The sequence below is a fragment of the Silurus meridionalis genome, chromosome 24, assembly GCF_014805685.1.
Source record: "Silurus meridionalis isolate SWU-2019-XX chromosome 24, ASM1480568v1, whole genome shotgun sequence".
NCBI lineage: Eukaryota > Metazoa > Chordata > Actinopteri > Siluriformes > Siluridae > Silurus > Silurus meridionalis.
In genome coordinates, this window is record NC_060907.1 from 16,042,333 (window position 1) to 16,054,087 (window position 11,755).

At 38.6% G+C, this 11,755-nt stretch overlaps 1 protein-coding gene across 1 annotated transcript; it reads left to right on the plus strand.

Annotated features, from left to right (window-relative positions):
• Positions 1–6,948: 6,948 nt before the first annotated feature.
• Positions 6,949–11,711, plus strand: LOC124377835 (small integral membrane protein 11-like). The gene is made up of 3 exons (XM_046837146.1): positions 6,949–7,100; positions 7,985–8,203; positions 11,326–11,711. The coding sequence occupies exons 1-2, from the start codon at positions 7,086–7,088 to the stop codon at positions 8,171–8,173; spliced, it is 204 nt and encodes a 67-aa protein (XP_046693102.1). The 5' UTR covers positions 6,949–7,085; the 3' UTR covers positions 8,174–8,203; positions 11,326–11,711.
• The last annotated feature ends 44 nt before the right edge of the window (positions 11,712–11,755 follow it).

Below are 11,755 nucleotides of genomic sequence, written 5' to 3' on the forward strand. Positions count from 1 at the left end.
TTTGAACCATTTACCCTGGGTCAACTTTCTACACCTCCAGAATAGGTGTGAAGATTGCTTACATCAACTATTAATTATTGGCTACAGCTGCCTTTACATTTCAGCTTTTTATGTCTCCAAGCACTTCACAGCACACACAGCTTAGCAGTTTGAACAACTGATTAACCTCTTTTGCTCTTTTTACCTACCTGATACAGGTTTTTCTTTCACACCAGAAAGGAGCTACTAAGTGATCTCAAGAGTGAATCTTGCAACTACCTTCATGCTGATTTGCAGTAACTGTTCTCTCTAAACAGAGATGATTCACTGCACAGCTAGGAGCTTCCTTACAATTTGTCAGCAAATTTTACTAAGACATAACAAATGAAATGATTGAAAAACAAGGCACTTACACTGACATTATTTACACAAGTATTCAGACCTACACCCTAGATTCTAAAAAAACATTTAACAGCAAACAGAAGCTTTGGTTATTCACCAGTAAATCTCTCTCTATGCCAGGCTTAGAGCAGTTTCTTTCATGGAAGATGTTCTCAAGATGCATCAAGATGTCTTTCTAGCTATCTTCAAGTCTGGCCTTTTACTGGACCCCAACACAAGTCTGACATAAGTCTGTTGTTTGTTAACGAGTGTGAAATCACATCATAGATTATAGGTTAAAGTGAAGCACAAAGTTCTTAAATGGCTTATTTAAAAAGGTAATTTAAGTTTAAGTTTTAAGTTATCATTTGCTCCATCCTTACATTTTTTAATAATCTTTAATTATCAGGGTGTATTGCTTTTCAGTGAAAAGTAGAGAAGCCACTGCAAATTGGTCCAAATAAGACATCTTCTGCTTGTCGCTTATCTTCATTTAGATGGCATATTGCTTTTGCAAATTAAATATTTCTATAAGTGTAATTCTTATTTAAAATTGTGGTCTAAAATTAGATTTTTGTTTAATTATTTTTAGATTTAATCAGTAAGAATCCACAAGTCAGGCTGCAGAGAATCTTTAAAATAATGTCTAAAGATTTATTTCTTCCCAAATGAGTTAAAATACCTCTTAAAACGTTACCTCTTCACCTGAGTTTTAGGAAGATAGTAGTCTCAGTACTAGTGATTTAGTAAATCATTATCAGGATATATATACAGTATTAATAGAGACTTCAAAGGAAAAGTCTGGATAAAGACATCTGCTAAATACTATAAACGTAACTTTCTTTTTACCTGCCAACTAAATAAACAACAAATACTATTTAACACCTGTCAAGCTTGTCAAAAGTCAAACTGTGCTGACCAGGCACCTGGGTGTGAGGTAAGTGAATGATGGTAAGTGAGGTGCTGTCTACTGTATATGCAGTGGTTAGTATCTTCCAAAAATGGTGCAATGACGTCCAAGGCTCACTGATGTGTGCAGTTTAATGCTGGCTATGATAAAAATATAAATGTGATTTTTGCAAGTGCTTTGAAGTCTCAACTGATAAATACATTCTGATACAAGTCTACTAAAACATAGATAATAAAAACCAGCCTAAAGCTCCATAAGGAGCATATATTGAATGAGCTCATTTAACCATTTCTAGAGAAATGATATTTTTTTTAGAGGAACCTTACTAATCATTACAAATGAAACAAACATAGAACACATTTGAAGGTAAAGCGCTTAGATGAACAGATAAGAAAGATACAAAGCTGTGCAAAACAAGCTTGGGTTTCCAAATACAAGTAGCTAAAGACCATGATGTTTCTGTTTCAGGTTTGGCCCTTCTTTAGTTTGGATGGTTTCCCAAGATGGGTGAAGATGAAGCTGTACTGGAAAAAGTGGCTGTACTTCAAACATTTCATTCTATGCCATATTTAAGACATACACTTTTTCATTCTATGCCATATTTAAGACATACACTTTTTACTTTGGTGGACCTCAAAAAAGCTGTCCACGAGTTGAAGCCCACCACCTGCCCTCTAGATGCTGTTCCTGCCAGGATTCTAAAGGAGGCTGTTGACACCATAGGTCCCATCCTTGTCTCTTTCATAAACAGCTGTTTTAGCATGGGTACTGTTCCCGCTGCTTTCAAACACGCTATTGTTAGACCGCTGCTCAAGAAACCCAATCTTGATCCCTCCACACTATCCAACTTTCGCCCTATATCTAACCTGTCATTTCTGTCAAAGTTGATGGAAAAGGTTGTTGATATATTTGATACATTGGTGATATATTTTAGTCTGGCTTCAGGTCGAGACATAGCACTGAATCAGCATTATTGAGGGTCCACAATGACATCCTCGGAGCCCTGGACGGAAAAAGCTCTGTGGTTAAGGTCTTACTAGACCTGACTGCTGCATTTGACACCGTGGATCATGCCATCCTCATCTCTCGTCTTCAGCATGTTGTCGGTCTGCAGGGTGCAGTGCTTAATTGGTTTTCATCATACCTCACTAACAGAACTTTCTCAGTTGTACTTAATGATCATTCTTCATTGGTTGCTCCTCTGTCATCTGGTGTGCCTCAGGGATCTATTCTTGGTCCCATTCTGTTTTCTCTCTATATGCTGCCACTTGGTCAACTCATTTCCAATCACAAAGTTCAATTTCATTTTTATGCTGACGACCTCCAGATCTATCTTCCTGTGATTCTGAGTGATAGCTCTGCATTGGACCCTCTCCATAACTGCCTTCAGGATGTTAAACAGTGGCTTTCTCAGAACTTCCTTCATCTGAATGAAGAAAAGACTGAGTACATCCTGTTTAGCCCGTACTCACCCAGCAGTTCTCTAAGTTTTGGTCCTCTCAGTTTGCGCCTACCGTGCGTAACATGGGTGTTATTTTTGACCAAAGTATGCAATTCGAGAAACAGATCAGTGCAGTAGTGAAGGCGAGCTTTTACCAGCTAAGACTCCTCAGCAAGGTCAAGCCATTTTTGTCCCAAGCTGACCTTGAAAAAGCTATACATGCCTTCATCAGCTCAAGGATTGACTACTGCAACGCTCTCTACATTGGACTTAATCATTCTCTTCTCAGTCGGCTCCAAATGGTGCAAAACGCGGCAGCACGTCTTCTCACCAACACCACAAAACTCTCACACATCACCCCGGACCTCCACACGCTTCACTGGCTTCCGGTGCGGTATAGGGTGGAGTATAAGCTCCTGCTATTCGTATTCAAGGCCATCAATGGTCTTGCCCCGGCCTACCTCACCGAATTAATAACAGTTTACCCTCCAGCCAGAACTCTCCATTCCTCTGGACATACCTCTCTGGTCACTCCTAAGTACAGATGTAAAAAGTTTAGTGGCCGGTCATTTGCCGTCCAGGGACCAAAGCTGTGGAACGCTCTTCCAGCTCACATTTGATCCATCACTGTGCTGAGTGTTTTTAAATCGCAGTTGAAAACTTTTTTATTTATACAAGCTTTTAACATGTAGCCCTGTTTCAACTGCTTTTTTACATATATATTGTGCTCTTATATTTTAATATTTTTTATATTTCTTATATTTTATTGTCTACTGTCTATTTTTTATTTTTGTTATTTTTTTACTGGAAAGTGCCTTGGGCTCCTTTTGGTTGCTGTAAGGCGCTATATAAATAAAATTTGACTTGACTTGACTTGACTTATTGCCAAAAGTATTGGGTCACCTCATCATAAGTATGGTGTGATTTTTGAGCATTGTATTCCACATTTAGTCCCAATGTGCTCTTATAATTTCCTCCACTCTTCTGGGAAGATGTTCCACTAGATTGTGCGCTTATGTGTGCTTATGGATATTTGTGTTCATCAGCCACAAGTCACAGGTGTTATGAAAGGCAGGTACTGATGTAGGTGAGGAGGCCTGGGGTGCAGTCAGCGTTCACATTCATCCGAAATGTGTCAAGTGAATGAAAAATTGTATCATAGTGCATCTAAAGACATCCTGTACAATTGTGTGCCTCCAGCTTTGTGGTAACAGTTTGGAAAAGAACCACATATAGCAGGAATGTTCAGGTGTCCCAATACCTATGTCAATAAAGTGTATATAGGACCACTCAAAGGAAAGTAAAACTAAAAACTTTCTTTCGGCTTCTCCCGTTAGGGGTCGCCACAGCGGATCCTCCGCACGTTTTGATTTGGTACATGTTTTTATGGATGCCCTTCCTAACGCAACCCTCCCCAATTTATCCGGGCTTGGGACCGGCACTGAGAGTGGCTGGGGATGGTTCCCTGACCAGGAATCGAACCCGGGTCGCAGCGGTGGGAGCGCTGCATCTTAACCACTAGACCACTCAAAGGAAAGTGCATTTGCTTAATTCTTGTTTGATTCACAGCTTAGGCTTAATGAATAAATGAAACGCTTCCAGATAAGACAAGATTTTTGTTTGCTTTAATCAGTGTGAACCAACATCCCAGATTATCAGTTTTTTTGAAAAGCTATTTGACATTAATTTACAGTTTGGAGCTGTTATTTGCCCTTGAAGAAATGCTAATACTCTATGTTGAAACAATCCCATCCTAATAGTTGAAATGAACAAATCCATATTAGAGAAATAGGAACCTTGTACAGATGATGCAGTATAGATCCTGTCTATACCCTAAAATATAAAACAGGTTGAGCAATCTTCAAACCTATACTGAAGGCATACAAAGCATAAGTGTTGTAACCTCTTCCTAAACAAGAGAGTAAACTTCTGTTAAAAAACAAACACTGAAAAAAGCAAATAGTGGTAATAGTTGTGAAAAGTACTATAGAAATAAACTTGACTTGACTTGACTTGGACGGTACCTAAAATTATTTCAACATTTAAACACTAAATGTTGTTTTTATTGAGCTGTATGTGGTGTGCTTCTTTCTTTTACTGTTTTTTCATGCTGGAACACATATGAGCCCCTTAAGTCTAGGAATGCTACAGTATACAAAGAAGTACAAAACAATCATTTGCTTCCAAGTTCAACTGGCTGCACACACCACAGAAAACTATACCAAGAGGACGTGGCTGTATTGCAACCAATCTCATTCTATGCCATTCTTAATATATATAGGGGAACCAAGATGAAGGGTGTCTGCTTAGCACTCAGGATGTCTTACGCTGTGGTAGATTCCTAGCTTTATGGAAAATATTAATTTCTTATATCAGCATGTAAATGTTAGATGATGCATTTAGATGCTGTTACTTTTTCAGCAGTTAATCCCAGTTTGAGCTGTAGAAGAGGAAGAGGTAGTATTACAAACATCTTATTCTCTTCTGTGTTCAAAATACACAGCGGCCATCCAGGGAAGGGTATCTACACACCTGAAAACCACTGTCTGGGCTCAAGTAAATAAAAAAATATTTTAAAAAATGTATTAAAGTTATTGTGGGTCCCTCAATTTATTAGTTTTTTGTTTGTTTTCAACAGGAATTTACTTTCTAGGTAAGTGAGGTGTTACCTATATGCAGTGGTTAGTACCTTCTAAAAAATGGTGCAAGGACGTCCAAGACTCACTAATGTGTTTAGGTTAATGCTGGCAATGATAAACATAGATATTTACATTTAAATTACTTATGTATATTCTTTGAAGCCTCAACTAATAAATACAGTCTGATACAAGTCTATTAAAACATAGATTAGAAGAGCCAGCCTAAAACTCTGTTAGGAGTTTATATTTAATGTGCTCATTTAACCAGTTCTAAAAGAAAAACATCCTTAAATACCACTTTAAAGATTATTTACAGCCCTGTGTTATCTGTGAAGAACTTCAAGTTTCTGAGCACTACCATTTTCCAAGACCTGAAACGGGAGTCAAAAATAAACTCCAAAAAGGCCCAGGAGAGGATGTACTTTCTATGCCAATTAAAGAAGTACAGTTTGGAGCAGAAACAAAACAATACAGGACAGAAACAGACTGCAGCAAACAGTTATAACTGCAGAAAAAATCATTGGTGCTCCCCTGCCCACTCTTCAGGAATTGTACCATACAAGAACCAGAAGTATGGCAGGAAAAATCACTACTGACCCTTCACACCCTGGACATAATGTCTTTCAGCTCCTCCCTTCTGGCAAGCACTACAGAATTTTGTTTACCAAAGCTGCCGGACACAGGAACAGTTTCTTCCCCCAGGCAATCAGCGTCAATAACGACTCATCATAAATATATTCCCTTCTTCATATCAATACGTACTGCTTTATATACGTAATATACGGATTTGTTCCACACAATACTGTGTTACACACATACGTTATAGTGTTGCACACTATAGCTGCTGTATATTGTACAAAGTTCTAAAGTAAACTTTTCATCATACCTAAAGCACAATACTGTTATGTGCACTACCATGCACTCTCACACTTTATGTACATCACTGATCTGTCATATAATCTGTATCCCTATTTAATACTCAAACTGTTTATATTGTCTGTATTGTCTAGACTGTTTAGTCTTGTATAGTCCAAGCTAAAATGTATAGTTTTATTTTTGTCTGTACTTTGAGAGTCACTAACAGCTGGAACCAAATTCCTTGTGTGTGTCAACACACTTGGCCAATAAACCTGATTCTGATTTAGTAACAGTAACAAGGAGCTTTGCTAATCATGCCAATAATAGACTGTACATGATAAAATAAAAAAAGACACGAGGTCCTGTTTTCATGTTCCTCTTTGTCATCTACTTTTATCTAAATATTTTCCGAAGCGTCTTCCCCAGTTGAGTTCCATTAAACACGTGTCTGTCCTCAGTTCACATCGCGTTTACTTCCTTATGCAAGTTCGCGTTCAAATATCGCGCATGCGCAAACGCGATTCGTCGATTTCACGTTTCCGGTACATCATTGTGACAGGCAAAGAAAATGTCCTGTGAGTGGAGAAGTCGTATTAGCGGTACTTTGATCAATATTTTAGTGGCTGCATGAACGGCTCATATAAGGAATATGACGTAGATCACCATTTACTGCGTAAATCAAGGCGAGGTTTGTCCTGATTGGTTCACACGCGCAAGAGCAGAACGTGTTCCCATTGGATGTGCATCTGAGGGGCGGGACAGGATGTTTACACCCGTCACAGCCAATAAAAGCGACGCGATCGAGTTCAATAAGAATGAGGTTTGATCTCTCACAGTGGATTTGTTAGAAATTTCTGAAGACCTGAAAGCGAAGATCATGATAAACTGGCGGGTAAGGAGTGTGTACAACCCTCAGAATAATATTATATAAAACTATTGATATGTTTATTTATATAGTATCATGTATGACTAACAGATTTGTGCGTCTGAATGCTGTGTTACAGAGACAGAGAGCAGATTTCAGCTTTTACAGTTTGAGTTTTACAAATAGCCCAAAACTGGGCAGTTAATATGTAATGCCTTATTACAATATCCTGATCATATTCTGCTCCTGTAGTCATATCCACATAAACAGTTTTTATTATATATTAAGATATCAGTGAGTTAGTGTGTAAACAGAAGCAGTAGTATAGCAGCTGCTCTGTTATATTTAGACTCTCCCCCCTTTCTAGAAAGCTCTCAGCTGTTTCAGGCTCTTCCAGACTGTTCCCAGTATTAATGATTACTTCCAGACTGTTCCCAGTATTAATGATTACTTCCAGACTGTTCCCAGTATTAATGATAATAGTATTTGGTATTCAGTTTTATTTGTATACTGTATATTTTGTATTTATTTGTATCAGATAAATAGGTTATACAAAATTAATTTATTGGTTAGTGCTTATTCATTTATTTCTAATTATTATCTAAAAGCGAATGCATCCTATATCTGGGTGACTCTGAAACTCTATTTATTATATTTTTATAATTTTTGGTGTGTGCTGTTCAGTGATGGGCACTTAAATACACAACTGTTTGTGTAAACTCCAGTCCTAAGTCACTATAACACTGTTTATATTCATTTCAATCCGAATCTGTCATCATAGTTATTGTGTTATTAATTTTCATTAGCACTGACACTGACTGGATTTGTAAGAACACATGTATGAATTGGCAGTGCCACTTCTTGTTTATTATTTTATTATTTAACAATATTTTTGTTTTGTTTTGTTTCAGGCTTTGGAAAATGTCCCGCTGCTGCTGTACATTCTTGCAGCCAAAACTCTTCTTTTGTGTCTTGCCTTTGCTGGGGCTAAACTGTATCAGCAGAAGAAAATAGAAGCAGCCATTAAAATGCAGTTAGAGCAAGAAAGAAAACTTACACAGGAAGCGAAGGAATTTATTGACAACAAGAAGGATGACTGAACGTCAGCTTAAAGAAGCAGGATAAGCAAAGTAAGCAATGTTCATATATAAGATCGACAAACACTGATCTGTGCTCATTTTTAGCATCATAGTCTTTATAACTACAATACAAGCTGTAATCTGTATAGTTTTTACCTAAATTAGCTTGTTCATTAGGGACAAACTTACAGTTATAAGGAACAAGAAGTTATAAGGAATAAGGAAGTTATACATTCTTTTATTACCACTTTATCTATGTAAAGCTGCTATGAGACATTGTCCACTATTAAAAGTGCTATACAAATAACAATTGAGTAAATTTAACTGTGACCATAGTGCCAGTTCTTCTAACCTAAATAAGACAGTTGGCTCTATTAAGAATTGTGGCGTACTAGAGCTTCTGTAACCTTGGGCTTCACCTCATTACAGAAAGTGGCCTCTAGAGGGCTCTAATGGTAAAAAAAAAAGGGACTATATACACCTCTTCTCCTTCTTCTTCTTCTTCTTCTTCTTCTTCTTTTGGCTTCTCCTATTAGGGGTCACCACAGCAGAGTATCCGTCTCCATACCCCCGTCCTCTACATCTGCTCTTTCAAACCAACTACCTGCATGTCTTCCTTTAGCACATCCATAAACCTTTTCCTTGGCTTTTTTCTTTTCCACTTTTCTGGTGGCTCCATCCTCAGCATTCTCCTACCGATATACCCCATGTCCCTCCTCATGTCCAAACCATCTCAATCTCGGCTCCCTCACCTTGTCTCCAAAACGTCCTACATGCGCAGTCCCACTATTAAACTCATTTCAAATCCTGTCTGTCGCCATCACTCCAAACGAAAACCTCAACATCTTCAGCTCTGCTACCTCCAGCTCCACCTCCTGTCTTTGTAAATGCCACTGTCCTTAAACCATACAACATCGCAGGTCTCACCACAGTCCTATAAACTTTCCTGTTTACTCTTGCAGATACTCTTCTATAACAAATCACTCCTGCTATCACTCTTCCCCTCCCACTCCACCCTGCCTGTACTATTTCATTCACACATGTACTCTGTCTTACTCCTACTGACTTTCATTCCCCTTCTCTCCAGCGCATACCTCCATCTCTCCATGCTCTCCTCGACCTGCTCCCTACTCTCACCACAAATAACAATATCATCCACAAACATTATAGTCAATGGAGACTCCTGTCTGACCTCGTCCGTCAACCTGTCCATCACCACTGCCAACAGGAAAGGGCTCAGAACTGATCCTTGATGCAGTCCAACCTTCACCTTAAACCAGTCTGTCGTTCCTACTGCACACTTCACTGCTGTCACACTGTCCTCATACATGTCCTGCACCACCCTCACATACTTCTCTGACACACCTGACTTCCTCATTATCACAATACCACAACTCCTCTCTCTCCACCCTGTCGTACACTTTCTCTAAATCCACAAACACACAATGCAACTCCTTCTGAACTTCTCTCCTACGTCTGTGGTGCTCTTTTTCTGCATTAAACCATACTGTTGCTCACAGATGGTCACCTCTTCTCTCAGTCTGGCTTCCTCTACTCTTTCCCATAACTGAATGGTGTGACTGATCAACTTAATTCCCCCAAACGTACTGCAGGTCTGCACATCGCCCTTATTTTTAAATATCGGTACCAGCACACTCCTCCTCTCTTCTTCATTCCTCAGGCATCCTCACACCTTCCAGAATTTTGTTAAACAATCTGGTTAAAAACTCCACTGCCATCTCTCCTAAACATCTCCATGCAACTGACTTTCCACTCTTCATCCCCTTAATCGCTGCTCTCACTTTCTCCTTACTGATCCTATTCACGTCCTGCTTCACCATCTCCACACCATCCAACATTCTCTCTCTCATTTTACTCGTTTATCAGCTGCTTAAAATACACCCTCCATCTTCTCAACACACTCTCCTCACTAGTCAACACATTTCCATCTCCATCCTTTATTGCTCTAACTTGCAGCACATCCTTCCCAGCTCGGTCCCTCTGCCTGGCCAATCGATACAAATCCTTTTCTCCTTCCTTAGTGTCCAAGTTCTCATACAGCTCCTCATAAGCATTTTCCTTGGCTTTCGCCACATCCCTCTTTACCTGCTGCCACATCTCCTTGTACTCCTGCCTACTTTTCTCATCTCTCTGTTGATCCTAATTCTGTTTCCCCAACCTCTTTCTCCTTATGCTCTCCTGCACTTCTTCATTCCATCACCATGTCTCTTTGTCCTCCTTTCAATTTCCTCTTCACCTCCACTACACTCTTACTGTAGGATCACCCCTACACCATTTCTCTTTCCATCCACACCATGATAGAACAGTTTAAACCCACCTATAATGTTCCTGGTCTTACTCCCCTCCACTTGGTCTGAACACACAACATACCTGTGGTGGTCATTGGTAACCTAGGCCTCGATCAATCCGGTATGAAATTCTCATCCGCGATCCGCATATTTGATTTGGCACATGTTTTACACTGGATGCTCTCACCGTTTATCCAGGCTTGGGACCGGCACTAAGAGTGCACTGGCTTGTGCAACCCTAATGGATGTGTATATATTCCTATATACACTATAATAACAAAATTATGTGGACACCAGTTCATAAGTCTAGTATGTGCTTTTTGAGCATTGAATTACACATTTAGCTCCAATTTGCCCTCATAATTCCCTCCACTCTTCTGAGATGTTCCACTGCATTTTGGAGTGTGCTTGTGGAGATTTGTGCTCATTTAGACAAGTGTGTTAGTAAAGTCAGATACTGTTGAAGTTGAGGTGAGGAGGCCCAGGGTGCAGTCAGAGTTTACATTTATCCCAAAGGTGTTCAACAGGGTTGAGTTAATAGGGTTCAATACAAGTTTATGCTTCTGCATCCAAAAACACATAAATAAGAGTTTGGGAAAGAACCATTTGCCTGGAAAAGTCAGGTGTCCTAATACTTTTGTTCATATAGTGTAGGTTAGGAAACTTCTTTAGATAGTGTATTTAATTTAATCAACAGCCATATAAATTAAACATGTATATTAAAATTGAATTAGTAAATGAAAATACTTTACTCTGGTAGAAATATGGAAATGTGTGCATAATCCATTCCTGTTAGTATATTTATTTTTAATTTAAAGTACTTTACTCTTTGTATTTCAGTTCAACTTTCCTTTCTTTCTCCAGACATGCAGGGTCCTTTCAGCGTGGTCGTACCTTTGACAGCTCTTCTGACCAGACCACAGTTGGGGCTTTTATTTGTTTATCTGCTAACATTAATTTAGTTTGCTACCTTTTTATACAACCATCCTATTTATTACTCTGTGAAGACTGTTTATATGTAAGAAAATAAATAAATGAATGCATATGGATTATTTAACATGTTTTATGCTTCTATCAGTGTCCTGCTTAGAAGTGTGAAATGAAGTAATGTTTGTGTTAATGTGATGTTTATAAGCATTACTTTTCATTTATTTACATGAACTTTTAAAGATTACATGTAAACAAGACCTACCTCTTCTAGCAGTACTTAAATTAGTACTTGTAATAAAAAAAATCATTTAAAAAATATATATATTCTCTCCCATATCTCATTTCTCTGACTCTATTCTTAATC